Genomic DNA, 17411 nt, shown 5'->3' on the forward strand with positions numbered 1-17411 from the left:
AGGATGCTGACTGTCACATGTGGAGTCTAAATGTGTCCAAACTTGAACTCAGATGAAAACAAATATGCTGCTGTCATGTAAATTAGCATGTTTTTAATCACATTATATATAAATAGTAATGAGAAAACACCCTCATTACATTCCTGGAATCAAATTATCTCATGTTTCTAATCAATCTATTAATTAATCTGCACTCTCTATTTAGATCATTGTTTCACATTGAAAAATCAACTTTAGGCATTCACATTTAACAGAGATATTAGAGAGCACTATTAAAATAAAACATTTACAAAAAAAATATACAACACAGATACTTAAAACATGAGAATAACAAAAAAGGGAAATCATTTTGGGTGGTATCAAATGGCTCACAGGAACTGCTGTAATTGCTTAAGAACAGACTTTAATGGTGTGTCAGTGCAAAGGGTAAGACGTGCTTCCTAGTTTTCTTTTGGGAGAGAAGTGTTGGAAGTTGTGACGAGCCAAGCGAGACACATCTGAGGTCTGGTTACTGGACAGTTTGGGCGCAGAGAGACCCTGCAAAATATTGAAAACCACTGTTCACAACAGTGCAATACATACATATACACATATATATATATATACACACATACATATACATTGTTATTGTATATATCTTTTTACTTTTATTTTTCACTTAATTAATGTAAGTGTGTATATTTTTATTTTCTATTTCTTATTTTTATATTTTGTACATACTTTTAGCTCTAAATTTATGCTACTTTCTACTCTTGAATGGGAGCACCGGTACTGTACAATTTCCCCCCGGGGATCAATAAAGTATTTCTGATTAAGAATTGAGCCATGTATGTCCTCACAAGATATTTTTCCTTTGTCTTTGTTTTCACATGTTCTGTCACATTTGAGACCTTCATTTGTTTTCACAGCAGACACTCTGACATGTCACAGTAGGAAAAGCACAGGTGTAATAAATAACATTAATAACAACTGCATCCCATTTAGATAAGCCAATTCCAGGGACTTGCTATTGTGCATGTTGGTTCACTGTCATGGCACTGACCCATCGGTAATGTTATTAGTTCCACTTGTGCTTTTCCTGCTATGAGTCAAGATGTCTGCTGTGGAAAAGGTCTATAATAGCCTGTGTGTCTCACCTCCAGCTCCTTGTTCTGTGACCCGGGGAAGCTCTTCATTTTCAGACTGCTCCGCAGACCGAGGCTGCTGGGGGGCGGCAGCGTGTTCTGACCTGTGTTCGACCAGCCTGAGAGACAGTGCTGGACAAGACCAGAGAGATCCATGAAGATGGAAAAAGACTGTGGTACGCTGATGAAACTTACTATATTAGTTTAAACCTAGAGGTGTTAACACAATATGTAAAGGTCGCACAGGGAAAATGGCACAGTTTAGTAGTCTTAAACGGTCATGCAGTGGGCTCCCTAATTCAAGCGCTTACTCACCGACGGTAACCCCAAACTATCAGAAGGGTCAAAACTGCATCGCCGATGAGCTCTGTACTTGTAAGATGGCAAGAGGGTAGAGCGAGGGATGCTGACCCTTACAAATGAAACAAAAAGAAAATTCATGAGACAATATACTCGCTGCTACAGCGGTAAAATCTGATGATTTGAATCTAACTTGACAAAAACAGATTATGGATTGTAAGAGTAATCTCTTTTGGTTTTAAAGCCCTAACTGTCCTCTTTCAGCAGTAATTCTTAAACATTTTCATGACATTGACGAAAAATAGACACATTTTAGGCCACAGTCTCCTTGACCACTCGTGATTTTTGTTATACAAGGGCTGATAATTCATTAGTCTTTCTAAAAAAGGGAAACTCTGAAGTAAATACATTTAAGAAAGATGAGACTATTAGTATTATTATTACTAAACTATTATTGCAACTATTAGAAACTTTTTCTCATTTTAGTGATGACTCCTGGGAATCCCTGAGGATGCCTGAACCGTTGTTTGACAGCGACATTCACAGATATACCAGTAAAGCCAGGAACAGGGCTTGTTTCAGACCGTGATAAAATAACACAGTATAAAAAGGTCTCAGCTGCACCCAAGGGCTCCATCGCCTTCTGGATTCATCAAGCAGGGACAAAGTTTATCAAATTAAAAATGTCTGTCGGCTGGTGCCAATGAAGTGCTCTGTTGTTCTTAAGTGGTCGTAAATGGCACTCATAGTGCACATCATCATTACCTGATGAGAGCTGGTTCAGCAGTACTGTGTGGGTGGGAGGATTTGTGCTTTTTGCACACCGGGCAGCACTCCTGAGAGTGAAGTGGGACGGGGAACAGTCTGCTGTTAATCCTGTAAGAGAATGTACCTGAGCAAGCAGAGAAGAGAATTATTTCAGCTTTTATGAAAAGAAAAATGAGTGTATTCAAATAAATAACCCCTCTTACATTGATGAGTGTCCACGTTAGCCTCTGGACCGTCCTTGTCTGTTAGCAGCGGCAGGACTGAATGGTTCTCCTCAGAAAATCTATGAGGAGAGCCAATTAATAGTAAGTTAATGAAGCCATCATCAATCACAGGTAAACTTGACACAGACAATCAGTCACAGGTGCAATCAAGTGTGAAGCACTCACTCTGCTTGTGGGCTGTGGACACACTCGTCTTTATTGAGCGATCGAAACACACGCAGGTCATTGAAGAACTCGTCAGAGCGCTCTACCAAGGAGTCCTCAGCGTCCAGGACACCTTAGAGGGAACAAGCATCACCTGTTAAGGCTCCATTAGATGATTATGTGTATAAGAAAGAAATAGACAAAGAGTCCAAAAAGGCGTACCTGCTATCCAGTCATACCCGAGTAAAGGCTGCAAATGGTGCCCATCTGAGGCAGATGTCTCTTCGCAGTCATCAGACTGAAATGTGACTCGACTCTGCACCTCCCTCTACAAAGACAAACAAATGGTGCAGAGTATTAGTGGTCTAATAGTGGTTGTTTTCAGCAAATCTGTTGTTGAAAGAAATAACCCATCCTATTGTAAAATTGAAGTTCATACAAAACGCACACAAAGCATAACATGCACCCTCTTGTTCTAGCCGTGTCTCCTTGAAAATGTCCACCATTTTTTTCTGAGCAGCTTAATTTCTGTTATATATGGACAAATATTTGCACTTGTGGGTCCAAAGTCAGAATCATCTCCTGTACTTCCTTACTGGTTGGATAAACCCCCAACTGTGCTCTGACAAATGACTTCTGTAGTGTGTGTGTGTGTGTGTGTGTGTGTGTGTGTGTGTGAGGTGACCAGAGCAGAGTCAGTGAGGAAAATATAGGACACACAGTGCAATTGTTTGGCTTCAGTGAAATTGAAATATGTTGCCCTGACACAGCTGATGAAGCTTTATGCTTCTCTCAAGGTGCAGAAAGACAGCTGAGATTGAACTATGGAAACCACCTCAGCCAAGTCCTGACAGTTTCCAGTGACATCGGGGTGAGTACCTTTTCAGTACGGGATGAATTATTTCTTCACATTCTTCACTATTTCCAACCAGATTGGACAATGCTGCTAACTTTATGAGATAACTTAAATTTAGGGAACAAGGTCAGGGTAGTGCTGATGTTCTACTCAGCATTGTACAGCTCATTGTTAAAAAGAAAACTTGAGTAGACTGTCCTCAGTTCTTTTCTTTTTTTACCTGTTCTTTGCTGTGATTTGCTAGGCAGGACTTGCTGGCCGGCCTCGTCTCCTGCAGCCTGTTGTGGACTCCATGATGCCTGTCGCCGTCTTTGAAAAGGTCTGATGGCGTTGTATGTTCGGCAGTTTGTCTCTCACGTGTATCTGATGGAGACACAGAGGAAGAGATTTCTCCATCAATGATTACAGTATTTTTTTTTAGTCATTTGCACATGACAGGCTTGCATTGAAATGTAAAGTGAACAAAAACTAAATGAGCAACATGAAAAGACAGTAACAGGTCAGAGCACAAAATATCATTCCAAAATCACCAATCAGCAATTATGTCTAATTTGACAAAAAAAAATAACACAAGGTGCACTCACTACCTTTTTCCGGAGCTTTCAACCGAATCCATCATTTTTATATGTGACTAAGGTCTTCATACTGAGCTATCTCCATTACAACTAGTTAAGCATTACTCCATCCACGGAGATACAGTTAACAGCTCCGGAAAAAGCTAGCAAGTGGACCTTGAGTTAACTAATTACCGTTTACAAAGTACTTTACAATGAATTAGATTTAGCTAGCTGAAGTTTTTAAAGTACTAGTTAATAACTTGGGTATGAAACTTTGAAATATATCCATGCTCTGATTTTAATATGATGGTGTCTCGGTCAAGCTCAAGCATGACTAAATCTAAATAGTTTTTAACTACTGACTATAGTGCAGAGATTTAAATATAGCTAGCTAATACTAAATATAGCTAGCTAATAATGAGAACCTCTTGGACGATTGGCACGTCGTGAGACATCCGTGTTATCTGGTAGCTAGCATAGCAGACTTGTCTTTGGCTTCACGTAAACAGTTGAATTACCCGCAAATCTCACGGTGGGTTTAGCGAGGGCGGCCCTGGCAGCCCCGCGGTCTCCGTCGGTCAGGGTCAGGATCTCTGCGGGGTCTCTCCTCTCCTCAGCCTCGTCCTCTCTCTCCCTCTTGCGGCTGTGACTGCAGCCGCCCAGCCGCTCCAGTTTCTCTTGCTGCTGCTTCAACTGGTTCAATAAATCTTTGTTACGCTCTCGTAAAACGTCCAGTCGGTCCGTCGACAACATTTTAATAAAATGTAAACCACGTTAAAAACACGTTTATCTAACTGAGGGTGGATCAAACAGCAAAAGTTTCAGATTCTTTTGTGATTTAAACCAGAGTCCGCGGCTCCATAACAACGCGTTGACAACAATGATTTGATTGGCTGCAAACCTTCTACCCATCATGCCTTACTGCCGTCCGAGTTTTTCTTAAAGTGACAGACACACATTTAATTGACGGTGAACAACAGAGGGCGCTATTTACTTAATTAGTGACAGTGGACACAGTTGATGACGGTCAGTACAGATAATGCAGATGCAGATAATGTTGAACGGTAGAGTTATAGTTTCTATATAGTTTAGGCTATTATTGTTGATTTTGCAATGGGGAATGTGAACCTGTTGGTTTCTCCGCTAATCAGCACCCGATTACTGAAAGGCACACCTGATGACAATCAAGCACAGTGCGAATCTGATGAGGCAACATGCAAAACACATAGTTCGCTCCTTTTTGTTTTTAAATGTAATCTGTTAATGAAATAGTGTTAGCCCTACTATCCTGGTGTGCGCTGGAATATAGAGTTTTTGGTCCTGCTTTCAAACAAATGCCAAAATCTTACTATTTGCATTTATTTTGTGTAGCTACAATGATCATGTGCATGTACTGAAAGTTTAAAAAGAAGTACCCATTATATTAAGCGTTATATTATCATCTTATTATTACTGTCTGTATTCTATCAGAGGATCAAAGGTTTTGTAGTAAAACCTGAATCTGCAGAGTAAACTACAGCTGTTAAAGAAATGTACTGGAGTACAAAGTAGGGCACAATATCTTCCTCTGAAATGTAGTGGCGTAGAAAGGATCAAGTTAAATGTCAATTACTACTTAATAAATTACTTTCCACCATTACTTGATAAGGAAATATACAGTTAAAAATGCACAAAATCATATTTATTTATCTTGTCAGGTAGAAGTAATTCATAAAGCATCTTTCAAAGAATTAAAAAAACTGAACCCAGCTAAATCTAACTAACAACTGAAAATGATTAAATACTGTAATTTACACTAAAACAAGACAAGAAAACAAGATAGTTTGTCGAATACATAACAATATTTCAAAGACTAGTTAAGCCGGTTAAACAGTACCTCTACAGCCCCAGGGACGGAGACCAGGGACAAAATACTCCCAACAAAACCATATTTGGTAGAAAGTAAGAATAAACTTCAGGCCAGGCAGTTTAAAGAGGAAACTCCTACGAGGACAGCTGCCAGAGATGCCAAGACAAAAAATAAAAGCCCGGGAGTAACATGAAAGTAAAAGGCAGACAACTAGTCAACAAGGTTTACTACAGCAACCTTTACGCCATATATTCACAATTCAAGTTCAGTCATTTCATGATCAGTTTAGGTTAAAATTGTGAGAGGCTTATGAGAGTATCTATCTTGCTCAGAGATTTACAGCATGTAGAGACAGACTCTATACTTTCCTCTTGTGCGCCATATCAGGAGAAACATGTAACTGCTGCTCACTGCCAGAAAGAGACTAGGATCCACTTCAGGGTCTGACATCCTCCTTATCAGCAGGGAGGATGAAGGTCACGTGAGAAAAAACTCAAACTTGTGACATCTTAAAATGTCATATGAGGAGTTCACCAACCCCCATATATACACAAGCCTTTAAATGACAGCAGATCCCAGACAGTGGCACTCAATTTCCATTTTAACATTTATTAGGTACATCTGTAAAATCTAATGCAGTCTATTATAAAGGTGGAATTTGTGGTAGAGCTGTTGTATTAGATTTAATTACATTTTACAGGTGTACCTAATAAAGTGGCCACTGAGTGTATGTTTTTATGTGATGTTTTTATCTTTCACATAGAAGCAGTTTGGTGATTTTGGTCACAACTGCTTTAAAACCTGGATTGATAGATTTTTTGTTGTTGTTGCCCATTTCGAGGCAGCGCAATAACCTGCAGTACACAACATGAACGTGTTAGCAAACTGTTGGTTATTTACACATCCAGCAGACACGGTGGGACATTATTATTCATTTGTTTCAGGGGAGCTGACAAATGTAAAGTATAATATTCACTCACCTTTTAGCTCTGTTTTGGTTTCCACCAACTCCTTGACACAAATACAACATTTCTGTCAGTTGTGATAAGTGCAGCTGTAAAAAGTAACTAAGGTTGAAAATGAACAGAAACTGAAAATAACGTTCTGCTGTGTCGGTTGGCTCTAACATCCATATTTACCTCAATTGTATTCCACATTTTTTGAGTTTGTTTCATCAGAAAAAACACAGTTGCTACTTTTGGGGAAAGTTTTCATTTTTGTAGATTTTGAACACCAGATGTTTCTATGTATACACCACCAAATGCTTGTTGCCGTAGGGGTCCTAACTCAGCTTGAGGCCCTGGCTAACTATTGGCACCTATTACTCTAGGACTACACCACCCATCAGTTTGAATATCCAAAATGCATCCTACCGGTACATTCAGCTGTGACACGTTTTTGCATTTCATGGTCTGAACGAATTTGCTTGCACTTTCTAATCCACTTGTATTCCATATGATGATGAATGATGATAACAACAGCAGGCTCAGTTTCCTTTTTTGATTACAGGTTTGTATGTGACATCTCCATCTGAACTCTTTGATGGGGTGGAGTGCTTGTAATGCACATTCAAAAGTCTGCACGTTCTGTACATGTTGCAGCTGCAAGTTGAACGTACTTGATTGGATGCATGCACGCAGAGATAATAGTAGATCCAGGTAAAGGTCATAATTTCTTGCCGATTTCCTATTATAAATAAATATAAAAAATGTTGCCTGATAGCTGATGGATGATGATTTTCTTCCCCTGCTGTATCACTCTTACAGGACAACCTGTGCTTGTAAGAGTGGCGACAGTAGTACGTATTCATCCTCTGCTGGGCTTGATGACATTTATTTACATTAAACCTGTCCATCCGTGGTGGCGCTAATGACAGTGTTGCAGGTGGTGCAGGGTCACGGCCATAATCATATGCCTGATCCCCTGTGGAGCGAATGGTGTGGAACTGCGTGGGCAAGCTGCTGTTCAGTATTCCAGTCACGGCTCGTTTGCATTGAGAGCTGTCCAGGCCAGTCCAGTATGATTAGATGACCACAGTAGTGTGGAGTTGCACCCCATTATCATTAAACAGTGCCAGTCATGAAGTCATATACTCCTCCCTGTCTCTCTAATTACACCCCCACTGTTGGGCTCCAAGCAATTACTGCCTGCCGCCAGAACGTTTCATCGTTCATTAGGCACAGATAACGGACACATCAACAACAAAAACAAAAGAAAAAGCGACATTTTTCATATTCCTACTAAACAACAAAAACATCGCCTAAGAAAATGTGTTAAGATGTCTTTATTTTGAGGAAACCAAAGGTGTGTTTAGGAGAAATTTGGCAAAATTATTGGAAAACAGATCACATAACCCAGAGAAACGTTAACACGTTGATGAATATTTTTATATTTGTCTCGATATGTTGAAGAGGGACGTGTCATGTGTCTTTGTGTCAGTGTAGTTCAAAGTCCTGTCCTGTTCAATTAAGGATTTATATTGTACATTTAGGGGGCGAACTGTATCCTCATTAGAAAATAGAAAAGAAGTATGCCTGGTCTGCAGTCGAGGTAGACCTACAGCTAACTTTTCAAAACTGCATGCGGTTGGACAGAACGATGACCGATAGTCTTAATCCCAATGCTTCATTTAATCACACTTTATCTTTACATCTACTACAAGTGACTCACAGAATATCAATTAGTTGAATGTCAGCCATTTAGAAGAAGTTATATATTATTAGCTCAAGGCGTAATCACCTATATACACCCATAAAGAGGGAAACACAGTGATTTACATATTTTAACATACATAGTTCAAAGTTAAAGTTAGAAAAAAATCCCATTAATTTGTGTTTAGGTGAGCTATTGGTTAGGGTTAACCCTAACCCTAACCCTAATCAACTGCCAGAAACAATCAGTCAAGATCCAGTAAATATTGTTTTAAAGTGAAGCACACTTAGTTTTATTGTACATACTTTATGGTATGAAAATAAAGTTTGTCATGACAGTGAAAAGTATCCCTGTTAAAACATAAATTCGACACTCATCTCGAGTTGAGCAATCGCCCAGGGAAACCAGAGTTTGAGGTTCTACAAACAGCACTGTGTGAGGGCTTTGAAAAGAAGACTTGGTGTTACCACATGGTCCGCTGCTTCCAGCTATCTCTGCCTTTTTTTAAAAATCTGATCTGAAAAGTCTCTCTTGACTCCCTTGTTGCAGAGTGGCCGCGGTCACAGTGGGAACGTAAGAAGGCAAAGGAAAACAACCCAGAGCCAAGATACACATCCGTGTGTGTGTGTGTGTGCGTGTGTGCATGTGTGTGAGCTTGTGGTTCTGTTGAAAACATGGGCCATTTGTCCTTTTCAAAAGCAGCAACAAGCTTTCTTATATTTTCCTGGAACCAGGCATCTCCAAATAAATACTAGTTAGGTGAGACTGTGACAAAGCACAACAAGATGAGGTATATCAGAGAGCGAAAGACCAGCCTGATGGAGAGATGGGGGGTGGGGGATTGGTGAGGGAAGTGGTTTTTGCTGATAAAGAATGGGGAAAGGGTCGATTGTCCCCACCACTCTAGCGATAGTGCTGGTGGATGCCATTAAGATAAGGAGGATTAGACCTGCCACATCGCTGTCCTAGCTGCTACAACCCGAGGGACAGGTGGAGAGCAAAGACCCCATCGAGGAGGGTTTGTTGACACTTCGCCTTTCAGTGACCAAAGAGACAGATTCATGTGGAGTTGATGATTTAATAGGATATTGTTATTGGGATTAAGAGCAACCCAAGCAGCATTTGTCACCATGACTAACGCTAACATTTTTATCGGTGGTAGAAGAAGTATACGGATCTTTTACTTAAAGTAAAAGTAGCAACAGCACAATGTAACAATACTCCAGTACAAGTAAAAGATGTTACTGAAGTAAGAATAGGTAACATTAGCAAAATGTACTGAAGGTATCAAAACTAAATGTACTCAATGCAGAAAAATTGTCCCTGTGAGAGTTATATTATTACATATTATATAATTTGATTATTATTACTGATGAATTCATGTGTAAGTGGGTTTTTTCTATTGTAGTTGGTCGAGGTGGAGCGGATTTTAACTGCTGTGCAGACTGTTGGGTAATTTAATCTATAACAATGCTTCACATTTTATCAGCTCATATCTTTTATATGTAAAATCTGAAGTACAGTTGTTAAATACACGTAGTGGAGTAAAAAGTACAATATTGCATTTAATGTAGTATGAAAAGTACAAGTACCTCAAATGTAAACCTCAAAGTACAGTACTTGGGTAAATAAACTTTAGTTTACATTCCACTGATTGTTTTATTAGTGATGCCTAGTTCAGCCTGAAGATGCCCTCGAATGATTTGCGGTTCATAAACTGTTTGACTTTTATTTCAAGAAAGGTTTTATAGAAAAAGATGTTATGCTGCTCTCTCTTTTTAAAAAGCTGAAATCAGGGTATCATCTACATTGTACACAGAGTGGTAAGAACAACACATATGCACATAACAAACATGCACAGAGAGAAAGACACTAATACACACTTAACAGTTTGTGTGTAGCAAGCCTCTGCATAAGTGGATTACTCTTTCTTTATAAATGTCCTGTTTTTTTGCTTCTTTTACAGAGAATTATTTCCGGCCACGCTCTGGTTTTGCCTGAGTGAGAGAGTGAGGAGTGAAGACACCAGTGAAAACATCCACAGCGACCACAGCGATCAGGCTGTGGTCGCCAGGATTTCGACATATTACACCTGGAAACGGTGATGGAATGGACGCTGATTTATGAGACGAGGACGGAGACCATGAGGTTTGCTTCAGGTTTGCTTCCTCTGAGTTAGTCAGCAGAGAGAGACCTCATATCAGTCTTTTTATTTGTCTTTTATGTCAGTGCTGTGCTTAACGACCTGTGTGCTTCTCTGAGGCCTATTAAACACATGCAGTAAATCAACAGAGGAGGAACATACCAGTTAATCACAGCCTTTGTTTCAGGCCTGAGGGACGACAATGAATCTAACTGACCTCCGCCGAGCCGACAGAGAGTGTGTAAGGAAAACTAACACTGTCACGTCAGACAGACCGACTGCCTCGGCGGCCACCATGTGTCGCACAAGAATTAATGCCACTGTTTCACCCTTTCTCTACCACTGTCATCCTTATGTAACCAAGACATTGTTAGTGTTTGTAAGAAGGGACAAATGTGAGATAGTATCACCTCATCATAAAGTCACAATAAATAAGCTTCTTGCTCGAAAATGGCATGTCTTTCTTTAACGCACTGCAATTAAAAACTCAAATATTCCTGGCTGGGTAAGCTCATGCTGACTGCTGGCCTAATCCGAGAGCATTTAACATGGGACATAATTAACAGGGAGTGGAGAATGTAAAGCAGTGATTACTACTATTGTCGAGCTGGAAGCTCAAAAATAATGATTTCAGGCAAAACCAAAAACTGTAGAAATGAAAAACTTTGTTAAATGCTAATTAATGAATGTGGCTACAAATAAGAACATTTTCATATCTAGGAACCAAAGAAAAGAACATTACCATTTGGTCCATATTAAATATTTTCACCAAAATATATAAACTGTCATCGTACAAAAACAAAAACCTTCTCTCCTCTTTTTACTCTGAGAGTTTCCAAGCACACATTACATCTTCTGCCACAGGCTTTTAGCAAAGTTGAGCAGCCTTCTCCATCAAATACGTACAGTAGCATTCATCAACAATAGCCTAATTAAAAAGCTTTCAAGCTTGTTTTTCACATCCACTAATCACAGAGACAGTCCAGTATTTGTTTACGGCCTGCGTGAGAACAAGCATACACTGCCTTACAGCAAATAAATCTCCAATAATCGAATTTGAGGTTCCCTACTTAAACATAATTAGACTTACTCTCGCAAAGCCAAGGATATTGTCTGCACCCGAGTATATAACATGCAATATCCCGACTGCAGGCTGCAGCAAAGTAAAGATTTGATGTTTGCAGCCAGCTTGTGTGAAGTTAGGTAATGATCATGGCAAAAAATGAAACGAGCAACACATTAGCTGACGACGCTGCGACGCAGAGCAGAAAGCACAAACACAGCTGGCAAAAAAAAAACAAGCAGAAGGTTGTGACTCCTGGAAATGTGAGAAAAATCTTACCAGCACAGCATCACTCTGAAAGGAAGGTGTGGGGGGGGGGGGGGGGGGGGGGTGCTCAACCAAAAGCAACCAACCCTTTAAAAGCACTGATGTTCATTTACTTTGAATTAAAGCTCAAATGAGTAGAAATACATTAGTCAGAGCAGATGCTCTTCTGCAAACAGGGACTAAGATAAAGCAGCTTTTTTTTAAGGATATTCAAAAGCATCCATTTGACTTTTTTTTACTTTCATTTCACAGCTCTTTGCTACAGTCACATGGGCAGATGTATTAGTCCCCTGTTTGCAGAGTACCTTCCACCATGACTTCATAGTTCAGAGGGATGGAGAGATGACCTAACGCTTTCATGCCTGATTACATGTTCTCTCTTGGCCTTTCTGTTTTCTGCGAGTAAGAAGTTCATCTCCGCACTTCCCTGCAGGAATAACATGCAGACCATACCTAAGTCACTGAAGACATGTGACCAATATGCCTTACCTTAGAAGATAAATCATGAAGAGTGAGGAGTATGATGCATACTATATTTAAAACCTATACTGTGAGTATTTAGATGTATTGTCAGCTGCAGGATTATTAAACATGATTATCCTTTTTAGGCAAAATAGGGCCCAAGATTGCCAGATTGTCAAATGTATCTTTTTGCATGATGCAATCAGGACATTTAGGTTTAACATATAAGAAATGGACTTTTAAGTACAGTTTTTACTCATCCACTTGAATATTTACTCCAGTTATAAACCTTAAAGAAGTGTAATTAACTTCTCAATGTCTGTGACCCTCAACATCAAATTCAAGATTCGGGATATCATGGAAATAAATGATATTCCAATTAATGCAGAATGCTTGGCACAGTGACTATATGAGAGAAAACATCCTCTCTGCTAAATAAAATCTATGAATAAATGATTAACTCAGTTGCAAACCTCGACTCCCCACCGTGCTGCACTCCATCAGTCATGTTGTTGTTCAATGACTGCAAGCTTCTTCACTTCTAAACATTTCATAAGAGATTCCTCTCCAGTAAATTTAAATGATGCTGCATGCGAGCAATGAAAGGGAACTTTAGCATATTAGCGCCTCTTAAATGCATGTTCTATTCTGGGATGGATCGAGATCACTCTCCTCTGAATTTGTTTACTTTCATCTTGTCTTGGGCAGCAGCAGCACCTGAGCAGCCGGGCATCCACGAGCATCAGCCGAACACACTGTGGCCCCCACTTTCTTTTTATTATCAGCTAATTAGCGTGGTTAATCAGGCTGATAATGAGCCTGGGCGCCGTGCCATTTCGATCTGACACCAGGCCAGGGTTCAGATCCCACACCGAGCACACCGTGGGCATCCGAGATCTCCCTGAAGACGAGCCTTCCTGGACACAAGAGGAGGAGAGGGATGACAAGGGCAACAGTAAATGAGTGGTGTTTTGATGATAACATGAGGGCATAAATCTACACCTTTATGGCTGCAGGGATGATAAAAACAGCTGAAAGAGGTTTAGAAACTAGATTATCTGTCTGTGGAGCGCTTTAAGAACATGTTTGTCTTATCTCTCTGCAAGCTTTTCCAGATATTTCTGCCCTTTCCGCTCAGCAGCTGAGGACACTCCACAGTGACAAAAAGAAATTGATGCTCTCTGTAACACATCCTGTTGACCCCTCACACACACACACACACACATCATAACTCACCTCAACCTCTCCTAACACACTCATCCCTAGCATTTTTTCTTTTCACATTACTGTAATCGAAAACAATCCTAGTACTGTCACCTCCCATCTGCCTCCTCTCCCTCCCTCCCTCCCTCCCTCCCGCCGTCTCCTCCTCTCACTCTCTCTCTGCTGCCTCACTCATTCCCTGAGCAGCACACTGAACTGGATAACGTCTCCTTCAACCCGCAGCACAGACTCATTTCTCTCCACACCAGCTCTGAGTGGATGCTCAGCAGGGGTGTTTGAGATATTAGCGCGCTGTGGGGGGAAAACGGCTCAGGGACTTCTAACATCCACATACGAAGGTAAGCCTCTGGGTCCTTTAGGTTTGATTCCTGTTTGCTGTCAAGTACCAAAGTAAAGGTGGTTGAAAAGTTAAAGCCACCTGAAACTGCAGCCTTTAGGTTTCGCTCATGTCAGATTCTCAGCGGTCCCAGGACAGATTTGCAGAAGTGCACATGCTTCATGAAGACATTTTTCTAAGATTTTGAGCTGTATGCTGCTGTCATCATTATAGACTCGAAGGCAGTTAAACAAATAACACTGAACTAGAGAAAGTGTACAGATTGCTGGCAGCCTGACCTGTGAGTTAATCCCTGTTTTGTTTGGAACACAAGTTTAGAGAGGAACAGTACCAGCCACTGAACACAGCCGCATGTAATCTTAATGTTCTTAAAACAAGGAGACCGTAAAACATTGAGTACAGATTAGTCTCACTTTCAGAGAAAAGATTTTTTATTTTTGACACACTGAACCTCTGACCTGTTAGATTACACCATGTCATTGGCATGTCAACACTTGTCTCGGGCGTCATGTGATGTGCTTGCTTGCTTACTTACTTCTCGTCAAAGGTGCTGGGGAAAGAAAATTGTTATTTGAGGTCACTCACTCAGTTACTCTAGAGGTGTTCAACACATGAACAAACACATTTTTAAAACCAAATCAGAACTCAGTGAATCATCAGTGTCACAGACCGAATCGGTAGCTTTTTGCAATGAGGCTCCTCTCACGGATGACAGAGAGTGACATTATGTTTTATAGATCTGTCCTTGGACAGGTTCCTCCTCACCTGTGTATGTTCATGTGTAGAAATCAAAAGCTACTTATCCTGCGTTCCCACAAAGCTTTTAAATACCCATTTCTCCTGTAACACAGAAGCTGATTGCTGCTCGACTCAGTACTTTTGACCAATGTGTTTGCTTTTAAATGTTTTGCTTTAGGTCTCTTTTGAAAATTATCTCAACTGGATGTTGTCTATACTGTTTGTCTTAGTCTGCTTATGTTGTTTGTATTGACTGTTAGAAGACAATGTTTGAATCCTGCCCTCTTGGCCAGACCTCTAGCTGGGTGGACGGATCATCTGCAGAGGCCGGCGCCACACTATGGTGCACGAGCATAAAGCTGGAGAATGTTTTGTGTAGCTGTAGGAAGCTCGTTTCTGCTGTCATTGTAAGTCTGTCTTAGTTGCTAAAAATACAAATACACTCGTGGGGCTGACTGTTCCCTTGCAGTCAATGCTGCAATGAAAGGCAGTGAGATGTTCAGGATATTTTTTTGCCCTGGGTTTTGTCTCTCAGGCTACACAGAGGCTGTCCTAACCATCTGATCACCCTCTGCAGGACAATCTGCAAACATGACTCAGGGCGGGAAAAAGTACCACTCCCAGAAATATTCTTTTATAGGTAGCGATGTGTAATATGTCTGTCAGAATTTCTTTCAGAAAATCAAGTTCAAATAAATTCAAATACATTTTAACACAGTCCATGTAACATAATCCTAAAGTACTGTGCAGAATTGCCTCATTCATTCGCATTGCCTTCTCTGCCTCAGTGGAGTGATCAGTCAACGTTACTGTAAAGAAGTTACATTTTACAAAGTCAGCAAACAGCCTCACCTTTATCGACAATTTGCCCATCTATGGTGTCGAATCTAAAAGACTTCCTCACTACTAAGTTTTTCCCACTTTGTGTCAACAAACAGAGAAACAATAGCCTCATTTTCTGAATGGGCATCAGTGCATGCAATGTGTTTAACACATTTCTTCCCACATTTGAATGGTAGTTCAAAAAGCGACAGCCCTAATGTGTAATTATAGTACAGCTGCAAAGCCTCAAAGTTATTATATTAGTTAATGATAATAATAATAATATTAATGAACTTTATTTGTATAGCCCCTTTCAAAACAAGGTTAAGAGGTTAACAAGTTAGAAATTTTCAAATAGTACAAAAAAATGACAAAATGAAAGAATAAAACATAAAGCATCATCAGGTAAAAAGTCAGTGTTAATGAAACAGGAATTTAATTTTGGTGACTAAAATATGTTCTTTGTATTCAGTATTTGTTGTCTTTGGTCTCCTTCAACTAAACAAAACATTAACTTCAGTAGGGTTAGTGCATTGATAAGACAGACAGGAACACATCATTTATTTAATTTCTTACGACAGGCATGTAGACCAATGTCATCATAATGGTATAAATAAAACCACGAAACAACATTAACGCTGACGTGCTTCATGCTCTGATTATGACAACCTGCTTGATGATTTCACTTTTGGTCATGACAACGGCTGCTTTTGTAAAGCCATTTCACAGAGGCTTAAAATATTAAGATTTTTTAACCTTATTCATCAATTTTGTAATTTTGCTGTATTGAAATGAATGGGTTTTGTGGTTGTTTATAAATACAATTTGAAAATACATGTAGATATTCTACTAAACTGCTAAAGTCTGCCTGTATCCTGAAAACAGGGAGGAATTAAACAGAAATGCAGCAGAGGACATTTAAAGATGTAAATTACTCTTCCTATTGGACAACAAATCTTGTGTTGACACAGTAGACTGCACATTATTGCATAGTGTTCCATAAAGTGAGGCCTGTCTTCAGTGCAGTATAACAGGATTTTGCCTTCTGTGCAGTCTGATGCTGAGGATGTCAGTGAAGCTCTAACAAGCCCCTGCCTGCTCTTCATCACTGTAGTGCCAGATATGTGCCCATGAGTATTCATCAAGAAGGGCTAATGGGGCACAGCAGTGTGAACCTCTGATTTACAGCCCGTCCCTTGTCAGGCCTAATGATAGGGCAATGGGGCTGGTTATGGAGAAACAGGTGCTGCAGAGTGAATAGATGCAAAGCAATGCTGCTGAAAGCCACGGGTGATTGTCGTTTTGTCCCCTGCACAAACGCTCATTTGCAATATTGTGTGCACACATACATAATTATTGTGCATAGAAATGAGCTCTCTGGAAGTAGGCTTATGGCTGGTGTGTGTGCATGTGTGTGTGTGTGTGTGTGTAGGGGGTGGGGGTTGCAAATATTACAAACAACAATAGTCAGTGAAAGTAAGTTTAATGGTTAATTCACTGCCTCCCAAATTGGTTCCAGAATAAATGTCACATTCAGTATACACAAGGACTCTCTATCCGAGACTGTACTAACAGATGGAGCTCAATGATAAAGTGAGAAATTATGTCCTAAATGAACGCAAACACTGAACAAAATGTATGGAATATGTTCAGGTTATTAAAACAGGTGGGCTGAACCATCATTATTATAGTAAACTAATCAGTTTAACAACCAAGGCGTCATGTGGCATTAGGGCTGGGCCATATGGAGAAAACTAAATATAATACAACTGGGAGAACGTTTTCTGAATTCAGTATGGACATAGTTTATTACATCTGTTTCAAATACAGAATGGAAAAATGCCATGTCGAGTAGTGTTGCAGCACTGCTTCATAATGTGA

At 40.0% G+C, this 17411-nt stretch overlaps 1 protein-coding gene across 1 annotated transcript; it reads right to left on the reverse strand.

Moving 5' to 3' along the window:
- Window positions 1-335: 335 nt before the first annotated feature.
- Window positions 336-4726, reverse strand: miip (migration and invasion inhibitory protein). Its single transcript, XM_070903540.1, has 9 exons — window positions 4492-4726; window positions 3637-3779; window positions 2783-2888; window positions 2582-2693; window positions 2396-2475; window positions 2190-2316; window positions 1440-1536; window positions 1137-1256; window positions 336-537 (listed from the first exon to the last, which is right to left on the reverse strand). Exons 1-9 carry the CDS (start codon window positions 4724-4726, stop codon window positions 415-417), a joined length of 1143 nt encoding a protein of 380 aa, XP_070759641.1. The 3' UTR covers window positions 336-414.
- Between the last annotated feature and the right edge of the window lie 12685 nt (window positions 4727-17411).

This window comes from Enoplosus armatus, chromosome 3 (assembly GCF_043641665.1).
Source record: "Enoplosus armatus isolate fEnoArm2 chromosome 3, fEnoArm2.hap1, whole genome shotgun sequence".
In the NCBI taxonomy this organism is placed as follows: domain Eukaryota; kingdom Metazoa; phylum Chordata; class Actinopteri; order Centrarchiformes; family Enoplosidae; genus Enoplosus; species Enoplosus armatus.

Bases quoted from the DNA above. Each gene is read 5' to 3' on its own strand.
- miip (XM_070903540.1), bottom strand. From the start codon at position 4,726: ATGTTGTCGACGGACCGACTGGACGTTTTACGAGAGCGTAACAAAGAT. The intron at 2,694-2,782 runs GTACGCCTTTTT...GTTCCCTCTAAG, and splicing joins CGGGTATGACTGGATAGCAG to GTGTCCTGGACGCTGAGGAC. The intron at 2,476-2,581 runs GTGAGTGCTTCA...CTCTCCTCATAG, and splicing joins GTCCACAGCCCACAAGCAGA to ATTTTCTGAGGAGAACCATT.